Below are 21,593 nucleotides of genomic sequence, written 5' to 3'. Positions count from 1 at the left end.
TAGGTCAGAAGCCTGGAGGTTTGAAAGCAAGATCTAATTGGGGTAGAAGGATCAGAGCAAAGAGTTCATAACCTGTCGGGGAATCTGAAGGGAGTGCAAGTAGATAATTAGCCTAGGTCTGCCAAGGGATTTTAAGGAGCAGCAGAGCGCTTCATTCAGCAAAGAGCACAACCATGCAACTTATGGCTAGAGTTGCAAAATTGAGGCCTTTACTTGGATGCTTTTTGATAAGGACTGTGTGTCTGTTTGGCTTATAACCTCAAACAAAACAAGTTGTAAGTTGTATTGAGCAGGACTTGACATCACAGGGAAAGCATTCCAATTAATGGTGATTATTTTTTTGAATGAGAGCCATACATATTGAACTGTGTTTGGCAATAGAAATGCAGCTAATAAGATAAAAACCATGTATCCCTTGCCTTGAGGATTAGATCAATGCTTCGGTTTGGGTTTTAATTTCTCAAACAAAATAAAACTTCCTTTCATCATTCAATCCAAAATAGTGTTACTGTTACTCTTTAACATATTCCTACATTGCTTTCATTATAGTTCCACCTGCAATCTTGTGTTATCCTCTCGGTTTATATACCGACTTGTGTATTAATTGGCTCCCTGCCTCCCCAAAGCTATAAGGTAACAATCCTTGTGAATTTCCGTACTCAGGGCTTGACAGCAAATCTGTGCTCTGCCCAGGTACGATGATGCCCAGGCTGGTGAGGTGATGCTTTTGAATAAGTAGAGGTAGTTTTCCTTTACCACCCTCTCTCCTTTCCTCCCTCTTCTTCTCCTTTCTTTCCTTCTTTTCTTCCTTCCTTCCTTCTTCCTTTTATTATTTTTTTTCATTCATTTCAAAGATTTAAGGAATTAGAGTTGGAGTCAGAGAATCTTCCGTCCTCTGGCTCACTCCCCTTATTGCTACAACAGACTAGAGCCTGGAGCTTATTCCAGGTCTGCATGTACGCGGCATGGGCCCAGCACTTGGACCATATTCTGTTGCTTTTCCAAGGCCATTAGCAGGGGGCTGGGAAATAGTAGCAGCTGGGACATGAAACAGCTCCCTTATGTAATGTACAAATCCATTTGTGAGTGTAAAGTCTTCCTGACCTAGTCACTTCCTGAAGGGCTTCCTATCACTCAATAGCTACATGATGGAGATTATATTTCAATGTGAATTTTGGAAGTTATACATTCAAACCACTGCAGTGGATTAATCAAAACTAAAAGTGAAAATCACAGAAAGAAATCCTCAGGACTTTGGTTTTTCAAATGTGAAGGAATAGCAAAGAAGCTTTAAAAAGATGTAACTAGAAGGCTAATCTAAGAAGTGGGAAAACATGGGTATTCTTTAGTTAGTAATACTTTTGTTTGTTTGTTTAAAGATTTATTTTCATTTTTATTGGAAAGTCAGATATACAGAGAGGAGGAGAGACAGAGAGGAAGATCCTCCATCTGATGACTCACTCCCCAAGTGAGCACAACGGCCGGTGCTGAGCCAAACCGAAGCCAGGAATCAGGAATCTCCTCCAGGTCTCCCATGTGGGTGCAGGGTCCCAAGGCCTTGGGCCTCCTTGACTGCTTTCCCAGGCCACAAGCAGGGAGCTGGATGGGAAGTGGAGCCGCTGGGACTAGAATTAGCGCCCACATGGGATCCAGGCGCGTTCAAGGCTAGGACCTCAGCCGCTAGGCCACTGCACTGGGCCCAACTGGTAATACTTCTTAGATATGAAACGAAAGATACAAGTTTGGAAGTATCAATGAGATTTTCTGACTTTAGTTTTTGAAGGCTGCTTCAATATGGTGTTAGGATAGAAGACACATCGTAGTAACTGAGGCTAGATTGGAGAAGAGTAAGGGTAGTAAGATTCACTAGCATTCTGCAGATTATTCATGGTATTTTTGGACTGTACTAATTGGAAAAAAATGCTATGAATAATTTTACGTGGGACTTTGAATTTCTACATAATATTTGGAAATATATTTTTTTCTGTTGTCAAGGCATACTTTAAAAGTTAGAAGGGCATATTGTAATGTATGCAATCTCACAGAAAATATAGTTTGCAACAATTAAAATAATTCATTGTGAAGAAATGTTTACCTCAAATAAGCAAAATATTTCAGCTACTGATGCATTTGTTTTATTCATGAGCATCAGTGACTGGCAGGCAATAAGTTACTGATATTTAAAATATTTAATTTGCTAATTTCGGCATGTATATCCTCATGAAATCATCACTACAAAGAATAAATCAACTACTTCTAAGTGAGTTGTGTTGTAACCCCTCCCATTTTTGTCTCCAGGCAACCACTGATCTAGTTTTTGACACTACAAGTTAATTTTCTCAGGAATTTAAATGAGCATCATGGATAGTGAAATATATTGATAATATACATCGTTTTTATTATTCAGTATAATAACTGCAATTCAGTCATATTGTAGAATGTCTATAATTCATTTGTTTTTATTGCTGAGTATTATTCATTTTGTTATGTGTATGTCTTTTGATGTACATTAGTTTGTAGGTTTTTTGCTATTGGTTATAGCTCTGCGTTTATGTACTTATCCTTTGTAGACTTATGCTTGATACAAGTATATTTATCAAACTCTCATATGAGTTTTCTTCAGGTATACTTTTTTCTGTGTTAGAGAAGAGGCACTGTTAATGTCATAGTAATGTGAGCAAAATCAAAATTTCTGCTATGGTTTTAGTGATTTTGTGAGTTAAAATTTACGTGAAATATTTTCATTTCCTTATTCTTTATAACCCTTACCTTTTTCCTGCTCAACTATGTTCATTTTTTACTTGTTGAATTCTCTATTTACTGGAGTCAATAGCCTTTGACTATAACACAAATTAAAAATATGCTATCTCCAAAAAGTTGGAAAAAGTCCAAGTTTCTTTAATATTTTGGTGTAGGATTATTATGAACATTGTAGCATAATTTGGGTGTATTTATGTATTCTCTTTCTCTTCTTTCCAGAAACAGGATTACTGTAACTTTTGTAAAGCCTATCTTTAAGAATCCACCCCATATTTCCTGTCCCTCTGTTTTTATTCTGTCCTTCAACCATTTTATTGCAAGCTGGTTCTGTTTGTTGAAGAGTACTTGTGTGGTTGTTCTGTATTTCTTAGCCAGGCCTGTCTTCTTTGCTGTCTAAATTGTAGATTAGCAGTATGTTTCCCATTGCCTGTTTAAGTCTGTGGTGTCTACATCCTTGGTATAAGCCTTCGACTGTTCCTTGCTGTAGTTGCTGACTGCTGCTCGTCATGCTTTTGTTGCCCAATAACTGCAAAGCAGTGTGTTCTCTCCTTTCTTTCAGTAGAGAAGTCTTCCATCCTCTGGTTCACTTCCCAAAATGCTGCAGTGGTTGGAGCTGAGCTTTTCTGAAACTAGGGACAGTAACTTCTTCCAGGTCTCCCTCATTGCTTTCCTAGGCTCTAAACAGGGAGGGGATCAGAAGTGGAGCAACTGGGATAAGAACTGGTGCCTATATGGGATGACAGTGCCACAGGATGGAAGATTAGCCTCCAGCACCACTGTGATGGCTCCATAAGTAGTGTGTCATCTTTATCCAAAATTCACACTATAATCCAGCTCTTATGGCAGCGTTCTTCTCTCAGTGCCATTTAAGCCAATTCAGTTCCATGTGTGTGGCTTGATTTGCTTACGTGTTCTTGTGGACCTGGGAGGTTATTAAATTTTTAATTTTTTGAATTTTTAAAGATTTATTTATTTTTGTTGAAAGTCAGATTTCCGTTCAATAAAAAAAGAGACAGAAAGATGTTCTGTCCACTGATTCCCCCTCAAGTGGCAGCAATGTCTGGAACTGAGACCGGCTGAAGCCAGGAACTTCTTCCAGGTCTCCCACAAGGGTGCACGATCCCAAGGTTTTGAACCATTCTCTACTGATTTCCCAGGCCAAATGCAGGAAGATGGAAGGGAAGTGGAACAGCCGGGACATGAACCGGTGCCCATAAGGGACCCCGGCAATGCAAGGCAAGGACTTTAACACAAGGCTGCCACACTGCACCTGGTTAATAGCTTTTAGAATTATTTCTATTTTGCTGTAGGCCTGGTAGTCCACATGTGACATCATGTCTACCATTGCTCTTGCAATCCACTGGTGAAAGAATCTATTCTCCTTGCTACTGTTATCTAGTCTGTTCCCCTTAGGTAATGTCTAATGTTGAAATGTTGTGGAGTGTTTGTTATTTTTTGCAGTTAGTATTAATCCTCTGAGTTGCATTCTGCTCTGTATGTTTCAGACACACCATTATCTTCTTTCTTTTTCTGCCTTTCTGCTTTTGTTGTTTATAGGCCACTCTTCTTACGATACAAAGACAAAGCTTTTCTAGCATCATCTACATCACACCTAAGATGTGAGTTCTACCTTGGCCATAGTAATATTGGCTTCCCTGCCTGTCAGTCTCCATCTTACTCTGATTTTTCTTTGTAGCATTTATCACTTACTAAACTTTATCCATTAAATGCATTCATATGCACATATGAAATCATTTCTATGATAACAGAGAGCCAAGATGGTGTAGAAGAGGACAAAGTGACATCTATTTGAACAGTAGAGACACTCAGTAAATATTTGTTGAGTATGCGGATGCCTGGATTGCTTCTTCCTCTGTTGAAATCCTTTTTTTTTGTGTATATGAAGTCCAACTGAAATGCCATCTCTTTGAAGAACCTCTATAACCAGGTTGTTTTAACAGTGCTTTTGATTTTTCTGTCATTTGCCCATATGTGTCCGTTATAATCCTAATGTTCTCATCCCTAATCTAAGATGTAGTGGAATACAGGGGCCATATTTGATTCATTTTAATATACATTTCTAGCTTTTGCACATCACCAGGTTATGATGATATATGTTAAAGTCAGAAATAATTGCATATCAATTTATATTAATCATAGTATTGTGAGATATTTAAAGCATATGTAAAAGACTCAGTAATATGATCAAGCCCTAAGTTCTTAATTGCCAATATAAAAATCAATGTTAAGCGTACTATTAATTTAACATTAGCTTGCTTAAGTGACAGCCCCTTGTCTCTTTACCCTTTTGTCTTCCCTGAAGCAATGGGGATCATAGGTGTAGTGTTTGTCATTGCTATGCATGTGTGTCTGTGTGTTTACTGCCACTGTCTGCCTGTGTGAGTATTCATTACAAACACCAAGTATGAACCTGCTTGATTTTAAGTAGTATATGCAATGGGCTCATTTTATACTCTGTTCCCATCGTGTGTCTCTGTCCATGTTGAAACACATTCCACTAAAATTAGTGGTGGGATCGTTTATTTTCCTTTGTGGTTCTCTGCTTTGTCACGTTCAGTTTCTTCTTGCAAAGTCAGGTTTAGAGCCATGTGATTTTCACTTTTCACTTTTACAAACATTACAGCAGGAAGCAGTTCTCATGCAGATTCTCCATGGCCTCCTGGGGCGTTACTCCATGGTTCCTATTGGCAAGTGGAAGTTCTAGGTCAGAAACTACAGGCATGTTTTTGTGATTACGGGCACAGGCACTAAAATCACACTGCTGGGTTTCAATCCTTCCCTGCCACTTGCTAGCTCCCCTAGGAAGCCATGAGCTCTCAGCTATTTTCAGCTTGTTTTCCTGAGCATGTGTGCCCTAACTCAGCCCCCTCACTTCAAGTAGTCAGCCTGGCGGAGATCCTGTTGGCCCTGGTGACTCCTGCCCGGGCCAATTCCCAGCTGCCACTGCTTGCTTTAGAGCCAGCATTCAGCAGGCCCGAGGCTTCACATGTTGTCACCACTTGGCATTTCTGTACTATTTCTGGTCTACTAAGAAGTTTGTTTTTGTACCTGGTAACGTTTTCTTGTCTTTGCTTTTAATATTTTATTTATCATCACTATGTGTGTGTGTGAAGCGGAGGGCATTCATCAAAGCATGAACTTTTTTGTGTCCCCATAACTGGAAGTTGCTAATAACTGCAACCTTTGAAATGATCTCAAATTTTAGAATCATCTAATGATACAGATTTAGACATTTTGGAGATAAAGCCAATAACCTTATTTTATAGGTGAGGGAATTGTGATCTCAGAAATTAGGTAACTTTACAATGTTGCCCATTTAGCAAATAGTAGCAATGGCCAGACCCAAAGGCTGTGGGTTTCCTCCTTTTGCCATGAATTTGGTATCACAGATTTCTGTTGGTTATATTGTCATGTAACATTTTTAACAGAAGTAAAAAAACACAAATAGAATAAAAAAAATTGACACTGAATTTTAAAACTAATATTATTTTTTTTCCTGGAAAATATCTGGATTAAAAAATAATAGAGTGTTTATTGCATTGATATAAATTTTCATTGCAGCATACACTGTTTTTAACTGAATTTTTGCTGCCTTTACTTCCTTTGACTTTCTGAAACTTCTTAGGATGAGTCCATTAATAATGGTGCCGATATTTGCAGGTACCCACAGTGCTGGGCCTGCAAATGAACTGTGATGAATGGATGTGACCAGCATTTAGAGTGGTAACCTACATTTGCCCTGTCATGTAGAAATGGCAGGTAGTTTAAGTTATAAAAAAAAAAAAAAAAAGAGAAATTACCAAAAAAGATTAGTTATTTCTTCTAATTAGAATTTGTGGATTCCTTTAAGATCTAGTGTTTTTGGTAAAGCTTTTCGGATTGTTTTATTCTATTTCTAGATCTTCTAGCTGTGCCTAAGCATCCGTATGCTGCTATGGAGAACTGGGGGCTGAGCATTTTTGTGGAACAAAGAATACTGCTGGATCCCAGTGTTTCATCCATTTCCTACTTGCTGGATGTCACCATGGTCATTGTCCATGAAATATGTCACCAGGTATGAGAAAAAGAAGCAGGTGTAAGTATGCTGTGCAAACTATTGAAAATGAACAATGATTGCAGTTACCTAGACTATCTTCTTACACAAGTATTCTTATTCAATTATTATCTACACAATTAAGTTTTAAGTTTATATGGAGTACTATGTAGTTTCTTTTGAAAGATACGCTGTTTGCTTCAATTGACAGTAAAATGGAAAATAAACATGCGACTCAGAACCGATAAGTAGCTGTCACTCAGTTTAGTGGAGTTGTGGACACAAAGCAGTCTCTCTGGAGTAGCAATCTTGTTATAGCATCTTATCTGCCTTGCTTTCTCTCCTTGTGATTATTAGTGTAAGTGTATAAGCACAGTGATTATAGTGATTTATTATATTGCTGTAAGATGAAGCTGAGTTTTGTGTACTTGTCAAGATTTGCTTTTGCTGAGATCAATTTATTTTTGCCCCTTACCCATTATAGAGACACTTAGGATGCCTTTTACTAATACAGCTATAAACTCTTTGCTCTAAAATGATTGATATTTTTTTCTTAGATTTATAGGTACACCAGCCACCTTTGTAGTGAAACTCATTATAAAATAGTGATTTTATAATTTTTCAGAGTAAGCAAAATATGTTAGAGAAATTTGTTGTGCTTATCTGAATCTTGACTTCAGTGAAAAACATCTTTGAATGCAAGTATACATGTTAATAGAAAGTAATATCTACTATGGGTGGTTTTAAACACAAAATTTCACTGGACACATCACAATAGCAGCCTTCAATATGTTATAAGTCTGACACATTTTTTAAAAGATTGACTTATTTTATTGGAAAGTCAGACATATAGAGAGGAGGAGAGACAGAGAAGAAAATCTTCCATCCGCTGATCCACTCCCCAAGTGACCATGACTGCCGGCGCTGTGCTAATCCGAAGCCAGGAGCCAGGATCTCCCTCCGGTCTCCCACACAGGTGCAGTGTCCCAAGGCTTTGGGCTGTCTTTGCTGCTTTCCTAGCCACAAAGAGGGAGCTGGATTGGAAGTGGGGCTGCCGGGATTAGAACCAGCACCTATATGGGATCCCGGTGTGCCCAAGGTGAGGACTTTAGCTGTTAGGCCACCACACAGGCCTTAGTCCAACACATTTTAAAAGATGGAAAAGCTGAGGAGTGATGTTGAAAATGCCATTATTGAAAGCACTGCTGAAGATTACCAAATGAGCACTGACTCAATGGAGCAGGCCATGAGTCTGTCTGCTGAATTGTCAGTGCACTTGGATGGCCCAGCTGGGCATGTGTCCGAACTTCAGATATCTGAACGGACCCTTACAGACCTACCAGGGCTTCCCTTTTCGGTTAAGGAGAATCATTTCACCCTTAAATCTACAACTCTTTGAAGCAAAAGCCTTCCTACAGATGACAGGTTAGATGCACAGTTCTATTGGAATGAAAGAACACTTGTTATTTCATAATTGTTCAGAGACTGAATTTCATTTGTTACGTATCCTGCATTTCTTTCTTATGATTGGATATGGAGGGTCACGTACTATGATGAATGAACTAGAAACAAGCAAAAACCCTTCTAATCATTTCTGCCTTCATTGTCACATAGATTTCTGTTATACTCCCGCCTCATCCATTTATTGTCAGTCTGAAGACAGTCATTCACTGTAAAAGAGAAATGGGGTTTTGATAAAGAGTAAAAATTTTTAAATTGTATTTTGTGTTCATCAGCATATTCAGAGCTATTTCTTTTTGTGTTTCAAGGAGAGGTCCTTGTGTGGAAGCGATTGTTGTTATTGATATTGAAATGTTCAGTTACCCAGGTCTTTACTGAGGTGCTGAAACAGCACTCCATCCACATTTATCTGCCTCTCAGGACTCTTCCATACACCTCTTCTAGGCTGCTATATTCTAGCTGCATTAGTTCTTTTCTTTTTTTTCTTTTTTCTCTCCTTTTTGCTTTTCTTCTCTCTTCTCTTCCTCTCTTCTCTTCTCTTCTCTTCTCTTCTCTTCTCTTCTCTTCTCTTCTCTTCTCTTCTCTTCTCTTCTCTTCTCTTCTCTTCTCTCCTTTCCTCTCCCCTCCTCTCTCCTCCCCTCCCCTCCTCTCTCCTCCCCTCCCCTCCTCTCTCTTCCCCTACCCTCCTCTCTCTTCCCCTACCCTCCTCTCTCCTCCCCTCCTCTCTCCTGCCCTCCTCTCTCCTCCCCTGCCCTCCTCTCTCCTCCCCTGCCCTCCTCTCTCCTCCCCTGCCCTCCTCTCTCCTCCCCTGCCCTCCTCTCTCCTCCCCTGCCCTCCTCCCTCCTCCCCTCCTCTCCCTCCCTCCCCTCCCCTCTCCTCCCCTCCCCTCCCCTTCCCTCCTCTCCCCTCCTCTCTTTTAACTAACCCAATTCCTACAGTGTGGTCTTCATGCTAAAGCCAGTTTACAGTTGCCTGGAATTCTGTTGCCCAAGGCAATTCTCATGATCAGCTCCTTAATGTTACAGTCTGGGTGGTAAATCACCTTAGGCAAAACATTTTTGCTTTTACAACCCAAAGCAGTTACTGCCCCATTATTGAAAAACTTTATTAAGGTCTAATATTATGGTTTGCATTTGATGATTTTTTTCTTTGGTCAACCTTACCACATCTTCCTCTACAATAAAGTATCAGCTACATAAGACAGGATAAAATTTAATTTTTTTTCTTGAAGTTCAAGTATTGAGGGTGGCTCCTGCCATGTAAGGTTATTTTTTTTCTTTAAAATAATAATCTTTTTTTTTTAAAAAGAGATTTTTTTTAAAATTTTTTATTGGAAAGGCAGATATACAGGGAGGAGAGACAGAGAGGAAGATCTTCCATCTGATGATTCACTCCCCAGGTGGCCGCAACAGCTGGAGCTGAGCCAGTCCGGAGCCAGGAGCCTCTTCTGGGTCTCCCATGCGGGTGCAGGGTCCCAAAGCTTTGGGCCATCCTCGACTGCCTTCCCGGGCCACAGGCAGGGAGCTGGATGGGAAGCAGGGATGCCGGGATTAGAACCAGTGACCATAAGGGATCCCGGGCGTGTAAGGCGAGGACCTTAACCACTGCACCACCATACCGGGCCGTATAATATTAATCATAAGGGCCCGGCAGCGTGGCCTAGCAGCTCAAGTCCTCGCCCTGAACACACCGGTATCCCATATGGGTGCCGGTTCTAATCACGGCAGCTCCACTTCCCATCCAGCTCCCTGCCTGTGGCCTGGGAAAGCAGTGGAGGATGACCCAAAGCTTTGGGACTCTGCACTTGTGTGGGAGACCCGGAAGAGGTTCCTGGTTCATGGCTTTGGATCTGCGCAGTACCGGCCGTTGTGGTCACTTGGGGAGTGACTCATTGGATCGAAGATCTTCCTCTCTGTCTCTCCTCCTCTCTGTATAGCTGACTTTGCAATAAAAATAAATAAATCTTTAAGGAAAAATTTAAAAATTCCTTGAACTTTTTGAAGACCTGAGCATTGGTTCAGAATAGTTGTACTGCGAAAACATTATTTAAATGTTTCACAAATGTTTTTCAGGGGCATCCACATATCAATGTAGAGTTATAGAGAGAGATGTGGAGAATCTTAGAAGCCTTTAGTTCTCTTGGTCAGCCAATGTCTCCTCCTTTGAGCTGCCTCTGCTAAGGAAGGCCACTTCTTCTCTACCTCACCTGAGTTGCTTAATGTCTGCCAAGGTAGCAGTATGCTCCATCCCTGAACGTCTCAGTTAGTTGGAAGATTTTATATACCACCAGCAGATATTCAGCCACTCTAATTTACACTCACCAGTCCCTGTTTTATTATTTATTATTACTATTATAGGAACATGCAAAGCACTGCTCTTTGTCTCATGCCTAACAGGCTTTCAGATATTTGAAGACAGCTATCTTCAGTTTTTTTACCTGAATTCTTTTCACTGAGTTAAATACTCATATTTTTTTGTGTTCCTTGATCTCTTCTTTTGAATTCTTTCCCGAATGCATTTATGAAAACTAATGTTGCCTAAGGACTCAAGTAAATCAATAGAGTCTTGCCACAAGACATTGTACGATAACAGAATCAATTAGAGAATGAATTCTAATTATGATCATTGTGGCTAATACATATAATTTTAGATAAAATCACTGTGAGTTGGATTTGATTGTGCCTGATGCCATTTGTTTGGATACTACAGTGGTTTGGTGACCTTGTGACACCTGTGTGGTGGGAAGATGTGTGGCTGAAGGAAGGTTTTGCTCACTACTTTGAATTCGTTGGTACAGACTACCTCTACCCTGGCTGGAATATGGTAAGAGCATTTTACTTTATTACTTTGCAACTCGCAGAGAAAGGTAGATCTGGTGTTCCATTAGATTTATATTATCCTTAGAGACACCTGAAAGCAACAATTGATACATGGAAAAAAATCAACTGACACATAGGGGAAAATACTTAGCAATTTCAATGTTAAAATTCCAAGAGCGTTCTCTTTTATTCAGTATGAACTAAATTGAACCTGACTGGTTGTATATTAATTTCAACATGTTGCATTTTTTTTCTGAATGTAAATACTCTAAATTGTGATGTCTTCTAATGGAGACAAATGATCCTTTTAAATAGAGAGGTCGAAAGAAATTAAAAATAATGCTTTAAGTACACAGGGTGCTTCAATGAGGGGTACTTGAAAAAGTTCATGGAAAACAGAATTCCAAGGTAAGTTTATTTTGTTGCCAAAAATTTGAAGTTCATGCATATGAATGGATATGCATGGATTTCCAAAACTTTTGCAATGAAATATTTTAGTTCCACTTTGTACAAATTTTTAAAATTACTCATATATCTATAGAAGAGAGAGAATTTGAAATTTCCTACAGGAGATGAAGCAAAAATTAGCTCAAACATTGGCACGTTATTGTAGATTAATGCATTTTAGAATTTACTTTCTTATGAAAAAGCCATTAGTTTTACTTATGAAGAATGATGCACATTATATATGTACATTAAGAGCATTTCAATATACCTGCGTCTGAAGTAGGATTTGATGTGCCTTAGGCTGTGATGTCTTCAGGCATCCTGGAAGATAAGGCAGAGAGAGGACATGGTTTTTATGTCTCTTTTAAGTAAGTCTGTTAGTTTATATTATGACTGATGTAAATTGACATACAATAAACGGTATGATTTGATGAATATTGACATATGAATAATATAGCCATGAAACCAATTTATCATATCAGTGAGACTATGTTATTCTTAAATAGATGCAAAATTATATGTCAGTTTGACATCGAATTTTAAATTTAGTCAAGTGCAACTTAAACCTAACAGCATTCTTCAATATTCAGAGAATTAAAACTTCTTTATGAGGACTATACACAAGATTGATTTTGGATAAGGAATCTTCATAAAGTTCAGGGTAATGGAAACCAGAAAGTAATATACATTTAATTAGATATTTTCTAGATTCATTGTGTATATTTTACCCAATTTGTTGAAGTATGATTAACATACAAGGAGCTGCACATTTTCTGTACTCATCCTTTGTTCCTGTCTGGCCACAACTTAGTACCTGTCAACAGAGCTTTATTCACTCCTTTCCCTCTTCTCTTCCTGTGTGTCATTAACCACCATTACATTTTTAACATGTATGAGATTACCATTTTTAGATTCCAGTATAAGCGAGCTCAGGTGGTATTTGTCTTTCTGTTACACAATAGAATAACTATACATAATGTTAGCTTACTGTACATTTCTGTATAAATGAAGAAAAAGATACTTAGAATACAGACTTTGGGCATTTTCACCCTGAAGAAACAGTAAAGGTTTGAACAAATAGATATATTTATCAAGATTGACACTGCATGATGCTTATATATACTGAATTACCACATGGTTCTGCATAGCTATGTGGAGTTTTTATATGCCTATTGAAATGTTGCAGATATAATTAAAGCAAATTGCTCTTAAGAAAGGATTCTACATGTAATATGTACAATTCTATGTTTGAACATTTATATACGCAGACATGAAGCCATCACCATCAGCTATGCTATAAACCTATTTATCATCTCTGTTTCCTCTCAAGAAAGGGTGAAAGAGGGAAGTAGGGTTGTAGAACTGTGAAAGATAAAAAATCTACTTTCTTGGCCCCAGCACCTTGGGCTGGTGGCTGAAGTCCTCACCTTGAGCGCTCTGGGATACCATATGGGCGCCAGTTCTAATCCCGGCAGCTCCACTTCCCATCCAGCTCCCTGATTGTGGCCTGGGAAAGCAGTGGAGGACAGCCCAAAGCCTTGGAACCCTGCACCCCTGTGGTAGACCCAGAAGATGCTTTAGGTCCTGGCTTTTGATTGACTCAGCTCCAGCCATTGCGCTCACTTGGGGAGTGAATCATCGGATGGAGGATCTTCCTCTCTGTCTCTGCTTCTCACTGTATATCTGACTTTGCAATAAAAATAAAATAAATCTTTAAAAAATATATTTTCTTTATATTAATAAACATGTTTTGAAATTTTAAAAATATTTCTTTCATCCTATTTATTTATTATGATTTTGTGTTGTAACAAACAATGTAAGTGTGACCACTTAGCATATGCTTTAAGAATTCAGACAATTTTGCAGACTATAGGTATTACATCGTACATTAGATCTTTGGGATTTTTTGTAATTCCATAAGTGGAGTTTCACAACAATTTTCTACTACTTTGTCATTTTCCCCTACCCCCAACCTCTGGCATGTACCATTCTACTTTTCACTCCCATGAATATTCCAATTTTAGATTTCTCATATGAGTAAAATTATGAAGTTATGAAAAGCACACATATTTTTCCTTTATATGTGTGACTTATTTCATCAATGTCCGGGCTTCAAAATTCACTCATTTTGTTGTAAATAATATGATCTCTTTATTTTAAAGCTAAAGAATACTCCGCTGTATGTGTACATATTTACCACATTTTCTTTTTTCATTCATTAGTCCAAGGATGGGTGGATTGCTTCTATGCTTCCTTGTGTTTTCATGCTCTTATTGTTTCATGTTCTAAATTATTTCAATTTGGTGCCTCTTCAGTTGTCATCATTGCAAATGTGATTGGAAGATACTTTAAATTATGGAGAAATCTGGAGGAACCGCAGGTCGTTGCACAACATTTCCACCATAAATTCAACTCACTGATGCTGAGCAAAAAAAAAGAATTTACTTATTTCATAAAGAAATATTACAACTGTACTGCCCAATCAATACATCTGCATTAAGTTCTTGGAGTTTTGCCAATATTTTATAAAGGCAATGCGATTCATATGCACAGATGTATAAGATAGTATTTATTAAGCTTATGTACCAAATCTGTGTGTGTTTATATGATGCAAATTTTAAAATGTTACTTGCAATATTTATTATCAATTGATATTAAAATAGTTTAGCAGAACTTTGAAGAAAAATCACTAAGACCATGTAATAGTATTTGAATTAGTGTTTAATAAATAACAAACTCTAAAGCTTTAATGTTTTAGGTAACTAGAATGCTTCAAAAAAGACCTGGGCTTTTGCAAGGTTTTTAGGCAACCTTGAAGTTTTTGCTTAATTTTGTATGTTGATTGCTACTGATTTATTAATATAGTATGTCCAATGTTAAAATATTTTCTTATCACAAATAACATGTTACACGTATAGGTAAGTTACTCTTGGCACATTCAGTCTCTTGTAATAAAAACTTTTCTATTCATAATTATGAAAAAAATACATATTAGAATACATATTAGATTAAGAAGCAATGGTCGCAATTATTATGAAATGGAAACTGACAATGGAATTGCTTTTAGCGTGGAGGTGTAGCCTTATTTTCAGTATTCTTACACTTGATTTAGTCTTAGTGTAATTTTATAATCCTCGAATTTTATGAATTACAGTGTAAACATAGCTATTCTGGAGAAAATTTTTAAGAAGTGTTGAAAATGAATCTAGATCTTAAATAATGCACCTGCATATTCTGTTTTTATGAGGATACAGATCATGTACTAGAAATCTAAAATGTTTGAATGTGATTAAGATATATGATTTTAATTTATTATAAATCCATGTTCAACAATTAAGAAATTGATAGTACTGCCACAATTATCCTGATGCAGAAGACTCATCATTCTGATAAATGAAAGAATACAATATTTTAATTAGATCATAGTAAGGATAAACGTGTTGTAATATATTATTTTCAGATTATAATGATTACAATTGCTTTGCCACATTTGAGTCTCAGTAACTTTCTGGAATTTGCATTAAAGCGATAGGGGAGGCTGGGTGTGACTCATTAATTGTGAGAAATATGGTAATACGAGAAGATTATAATAGGAAATATTGAGTGAGGTGTGTATAGGAATGTTGAGTCATTGCTTTTTTCTTTTGCAAACTTAAAAACTATACTGAAAGAAAATATAAATAAATAAAAATAAATTCACAAAGTCTGCATGAAGGAGTTCCAGACATAAATTGTCCCTCCCTATATCATTAATATCTTTTTTGCAACTAAAATGTTAAGAGTAACTTTGCATGCAAATAAGATGTTCGCTGACTGTGTGGCTGTGCCAGCACTGCTTTTCATGCTAGCACCAGCAAAAGAGTGAAAGAATAGGAGTGATGGCTGTGTCAGAATAACTCACATTATTGAGACATACACAAAAACCCATCTAGAAGCATATGGCTTGAGCTTCACCAGAACTCAGCCTAAAATAGAAAAATCAAAATCAGGCTCATGTCAAGAGCAAAGAAATTCAGGTAGTTGACCTCTTTTGCTACTAATCTCAAAAATAGTGCTTTTATCGTTTCTAGACACCAGGGCTTGAGCAATGAAATACGGTTCCAATTTTCCAGTGAGATAACTATGACAGTCTAGCTTCTAAGAACTAACAATAAAGAAACCCAGAATTATGTAGTAATCTTAAGGAAGCTCTTGTTTTGATGTAGGTCAGTGTACTTCCTTTGCTTAACTGTTAGTAAAATCTAAGTTCGTTTTTTGTATGTTTTGTGAATGTGTGTGTTTTAGAGTTAGTTTATGATACAGAAATAATTGGTTTTTACCTTAGGAATAACAACTTGAATAAAAAATTTGTGATTTTTTTCCCCAGCAAACTAATCCGGTTTGTCATTTTAAAGATATGGGTCATAAGAGGCATCGCGATATAATGTTGAGGATTGGATTGGGAACAAGAACTTCAGATGGTCAGAAAGTCATTTTACCCTCCTGTCATTTGAAAATGGGGGCAGTTGTACTGATTTGTAAGTTCACACAATTTTTGTGATGTCTTTGAAACCTCTCTTAAAAATGTTAGTATAATGGATTCGGAAAATGAATCTGGCTTTAGAAAACTGCATTGATTTTAAGTATTATTCTCACAATTGAAACCCTAGTAATCCATCAGGACACCAAACTCAGATCAATTAGCTATAGATTACAAAGTTAAGTTCAATAAACCTTGTGTTTGTTTTGGTCTCCTCAAATCAATTCTTACCTATACTGGCAGTGTGGGCTAGTCTATAGAGCAATAAGCTGTAGATAATATTTTATTCATCTAACAAAATTTCCAACTTTTTTCTAAGGATTTGTTCTATTTTTTATTGCAAAGTCAGATATACAGAGAGGAGGAGAGACAGGAAGATCTTCTGTCCGCTGATGTTTTCTCCAAGATGCTGCAATGACTACAGCTGTGCTAATCCGAAGCCAGGAACCAGGAGCTCTCTCCCAGTCTCCCATGCAGGTGTAGGGTCCCAAGGCTTTGGGCCATCCTCAGCTGCTTTCCATGGCCACAAGCAGGGAACTAGATGGGAGATGGGGCTGCTGGGATTAAATCTGGTGCCCATATGGGATCCTGGTACATTCAAGGCGAGAACTTCAGCTGCTTGGAAACCATGCTGGGCCCTTCAACATAATTAAAAACTGCTTTAGTTTACGACTAAGGACCCAATTCATGGACCATATTGTCTTCTTTTGCTGTATGGTATTTTATAAAAGGTGGCTGTTAGTCACATTGTCATTTGAGAAAAGCTTATGGTATAGAACTATATAATCAATATGTACAGGGAGCTAATTTTAAGCTGAATCAATGTTTTTAACTGTTCAATGATATTCTAAAATGATTCTCACCTTATTGAGTATGAAAACATTAAATGCTTCTCAGGGTTTGTCCCAAGGGTCCATGACCTTTTTGATCCTGTTCAGTGGCTTCAGTGACATTTACATTGAAAGACTGGGAGGGAGTGCAAGGAGAGCCTGCTTGGGTCTCCTGTGGTCCTGGGCCTCAAAATGATTCTCCACCTTTGACCGATTTCCTTCTACTCATCACTCCCTCCTCCTCTGTGTGCAAGGAAGTTTTGTTTGTTTGTTTGTTTTTCTAAAAACAGTTTTTAAAAGGCAGAACACTAACTTTTCAGAGAATTGGAGTTAGAAAGCTGTAGTTCTCTTTACTGGGCAAAAGGGTTGCTATACCCTATTGTTAGTGGCCCAAGGAGTTTTTGACACTGGTGGATAATGGACCTGTAACAAAGACAAGGAAAGGGCAGAAAGGGACTTAAGAGCTGTGGTGGGAACAGCTAAAGTCACCAAAACAACATCTCATGTGTCCTGTCTGTGCTCTGAGACACAAGCAGAAATCTCCGCATGCCGTCACGCAGGCACTGAGGGTTAGGCTGGAGTGCAAGAGGGCACGAATTAGGATGAACCGGTGGCAGTGGCCAACAGGCCTGCGGCGCAGATTTTAGCCTGTGGTAATGGAGATAATAAATTGCTATTTGCTAAAACAGGGAGTGTGCCTCTTGTAACATACTACATGTGTTAACACGGCATGAAGCAAGGCTAATAAATAATGAATCACATTTATATTTTGGTGTCTTTTGAGGCTGTGTTTTTTTTTTTTTATACAAGGATTCCATTTGATGGTATCTATCAGCAGAAAAAAGTAAGGCTGGGTGATTGTTGGTTGATTATTGAAGTATACTAACTTATTTAAAAACGACTAGCACAAATACATTTTCAAATCTGAAATTGAAACTGAAGAGTACATAAATGTTACTGCTGTGGCTTCCTAGCTTGAGAGAGAAACACTTTTTGAGAACTTCAGCATCTTCCAGGCATGTTACGCGTCAGAAAGTAGAAAGTCACTTTGTTTGCTCTTTCCAACGAAACAGCTTGCTTTTACCAAGTAAGGTATTTTTAGAATGAAAAAAAAACAAGCATAATTCATTGTTATTCACGCATACTCACATACATTTCTAAATACTTTTGTAAGTATCCTAAAGTTTTTGGATCACATTGCTTCACTACTTTTTCCTATACTGATTTCTCGAATTAAAGCAAGACTGTGGATGGAAATTTTCAGACATGACATTAAAAAATTATTTTTGAAAAACAGTCATTTTTATTAGGAACACACTATTTCAGAGTTTGTGTATTTATGCCTAGAGATAAAAGATACATTGGCATCCCCACTGGAGGGGAATCTTTTTTCTCAGAGACTGTTCAGATTTGCATGTTTTCAAGGACTTTCTTCCTTTCATTAGGAATTACAAACCAAGCAGTCAATTTATAGGATTAGACACATATTAAAAAGAAAATTTACACTGAACCAGGAGGCTAAAGGTGGTGTAAGGCTGCTCATTCTCTACAAGCATTGTAAATCAAATTAGCTCATTTATTTCCTAATTTTAAAGTAAGAGAAGTTTGTAGGCAGAATATTACATCTTGCTAAAAATTGGCAGGTATATTCCATAAACCAAGCAGAATTATAATTCTGGTAGTGTATGTCGCAGTGACAAAATATTCTTTTAGACATCTTTATTCTCAAATATTTTCTGTAGCAGATTATAGCACTACTTTTTGTCCATTTCACCAAATCTAATAAAGTGTTATTTTCCTGTAATGCACGAACTGTTCAACATCTGATATTATCCAATTTTTTGTCAGGTGGAAGTGAATTTGCTTTGCATTATGTTTGACAGGGACACAACCAAAGCTGAGGACTCAGAGGGCAACTAAATAATAATTCATCAATCTCTAATTATTAATCATCTTTAAGCAGACAGATATATGTTTGAAAAGACATTGGGACACAACTCATTTTTAAGTATGGAGAAACTGTTTCAGTCCATAACACTTTATGGGCTTTGTTCCCCTGATCAAGGTTACTTGTAAGACTGTGCAGGTATTACAAAGATGTCAGAAATGAGAGAAGTGAGTTTAAGTAATCAAATGACAAAAACATGCAAGAGTTTCCTATGGAGACAAAATAATAATTTACAAAAGCATTCCATGATTTCAAGCCTCAGGATTTTGCCCCAAATGTGCCTGCGTCAAGTTGTGACAATAAAGATTCCAGTAGCATTTGCTATGTATCATCGAACACTTTGTATATGTGAATTCAGTGTATAATAGAGTGGGTTGTCTTGAGAATAGAAAACTTGTCTTCCTTTTCCGTTTCAAGAGTTGCAAGCGTATACTTTTAGCTAGATTACTTATCAGTCTACCATTCAGGCAACTTTTCCTGACCATATATCTGGAAAGATTTTTGGTAGAATATTTTTTAGCACTGAGCTGAAAAACCTCTCTGGATCTGCCACTTGCTAGTTTCAATAAGCCCTTTTTGCAAATTCTAAAGCTTTTGCTTTTTTTTACCTCTTCCTGGGTCTAATAACATTCTAGTGATTACACTCTTATTTTACCAATTTGTGTCATTTTTCTTTAAACTATATGGGAATGCATTTTTTCCTTTGGAACCTGCTTTAGAAACACCTGTGTCCAATTAATTCTTTTAATCATTTTATTTTCTTCAGATTTTATATATGATCATTCATGCTGCTCTTATTATTAACGTTACAGTGGCTCAACAAGCTTACATAATCCAGTTTGATTTATTGCTGCCACCTTTTTTCTGTTTCATTCATTCATACATTTCATTCATTCTTTTTATTTCAGCCAGAGCTACGAAAGACCTAAAATGAGCTATTCACTGTGCTAATTTTTATGAAATAAACCTGGTAATATTAGCGGGACTGCTATAATTATGTTACATAATTATGTTTTATCTTTAGTGTGATGATTTCCATAGAAGATATGTGTGTGTGTGTGTGTGCATAACTTTATGCGGACCAGTCATACTCCTGTGAAAGTTACTTTATGGGAGTTCCTAAGAAATTAAGAAGCATGCTTCATTTAGACTTTTCATATTTATAGATATGAATGCATTTGAAAAACAAAATTGGACACAATAAAGGATTGATTATGTCAGGAAATAATAAGGACAGTTAGATGTCTCTTTTTTTGGTATGTCTTTATATAATGTATGTCTTAAACATTGTCTCTAAAGGTGGCTCACATTGACCTAAGTACAATGTCCATTTCCTTTCATTTCAATTATGAATATCTTTGTGCTTAGCTAAGTGCTACCTTTGATCCTGCATGTGTGTCTGAAATTTACAGCTTTTCTTAGAAGATGGGTGTACATTGTAAAATAGTAGATGTCTGCTTTTTGATTGTAGTGTTGGTGTAATTATAGATTGTTTTGTTGCATATATTTCCTAAGTTGTCTAATTAAAAACAGGTTCAGGTCAGTTGATTCTTCAGAGCAAAATTTCATATTAATTACATTCTGCTCTCAATTTATCATCTAACTAGTGTAGTTTGAAGTATTGTCACTTGATTTTTTCTTGGTGATAATCATCAGAAGTTTAAGAAGCTCTCAACAAAATTTGTTGCTCTACTTTTTTTTTTTAGAAGGAAGATTCGTTTTTTGAAATAGAGGACACACACACATGCACACGCACATGCACGTGCATGCGCACATGCACACACATTTTCTATTTGCTGCTGCTTTTCCTAAATGCCTGCAAAAGCCAGGGCTGGGCTAGGGTGAAGCCAGGAGCTGCATCTGAGTATGTTAAATAGAAAGCACAACCCAAAGACCTGGGCCATTTTCCACTGTTTTTCTCAGATCACCAGCAGGAAGCCAGATCATAAGTGGAGCAGTTGAGACTTGAACTGGTACTCCTATGGAATTCCTACCTAAATAACATCAAAACTCCTATTCTTTTGGCTCTGTTTTTAACAATAAGGAACATTTCTTGAGATCTTTGCTTCTTTTAAGACCTGAAAGGTCACAACACCTACCAGATTCTTTACTAACACATTTTGGGCCCTAATTGACCAACTGCAAGTATTACTCTATATTGAGTTGTTCTGCTGCTGCTTATTATTATTTTTTGTTTGTTTTAAAGATTTTTATTTTTTTTATTACAAAGTGAGATATACAGTGAGGAGGAGAGACAGAGAGGAAGATCTTCGATCCAGTGATTCACTCCCCAAGTGACCACAACGACAAGTACTGCGCAGATCCAAAGCCATGAACCAGGAACCTCTTCCGGGTCTCCCACACTGGTGCAGGGTCCCAAAGCCCTGGGCTGTCCTCGACTACTTTCCCAGGCCACAAGCAGGGAGCTGGATGGGAAGTGGAGCTGCCAGAATTAGAACCGGCGCCCATATGGAATACCGGCATGTTCAAGGCGAGGACTTTAGCTGCTAGGCCACGCTGCTGGGCCCAGCTGCAGCTTATTATTTAACGTACATGAAATGGATATTATTTTCTTCTTTTTGGGGGGGATGGGATAGTGATTCTAGTAGGTATCAGGAACACATAGATGTATTCGAATCTGTTATCCCTCCAAGATTCAGTAAACTGTTTTTATATATTTATTAACATTTGTAGTTGAAATGTTGCTTTACAAATCCTAGAATGATGTTCAGTCTTCTTTTCTGCCCATTTTATG

The 21,593-nt window shown here is 37.5% G+C and overlaps 1 protein-coding gene across 1 annotated transcript in view; it reads left to right on the top strand.

Moving 5' to 3' along the window:
- The window catches only part of TRHDE (thyrotropin releasing hormone degrading enzyme), a 363,319-nt gene that overhangs the window by 182,380 nt on the left and 159,346 nt on the right, over window positions 1-21,593 (top strand). Inside the window, exons 4-5 of the mRNA XM_040990020.1 lie at window positions 6,681-6,835; window positions 10,985-11,098. Coding sequence (XP_040845954.1) covers window positions 6,681-6,835; window positions 10,985-11,098 — 269 coding nt within the window. The remainder of the gene's footprint in view (window positions 1-6,680; window positions 6,836-10,984; window positions 11,099-21,593) is intronic.

This window comes from Ochotona curzoniae, unplaced genomic scaffold (genome assembly GCF_017591425.1).
Source record: "Ochotona curzoniae isolate NIBS_2020 unplaced genomic scaffold, NIBS_Ocur_1.0 contig_1014, whole genome shotgun sequence".
NCBI lineage: Eukaryota > Metazoa > Chordata > Mammalia > Lagomorpha > Ochotonidae > Ochotona > Ochotona curzoniae.
Note: the sequence above shows the minus strand (reverse complement) of the source record. Positions and strands in the feature narration are given on the sequence as shown.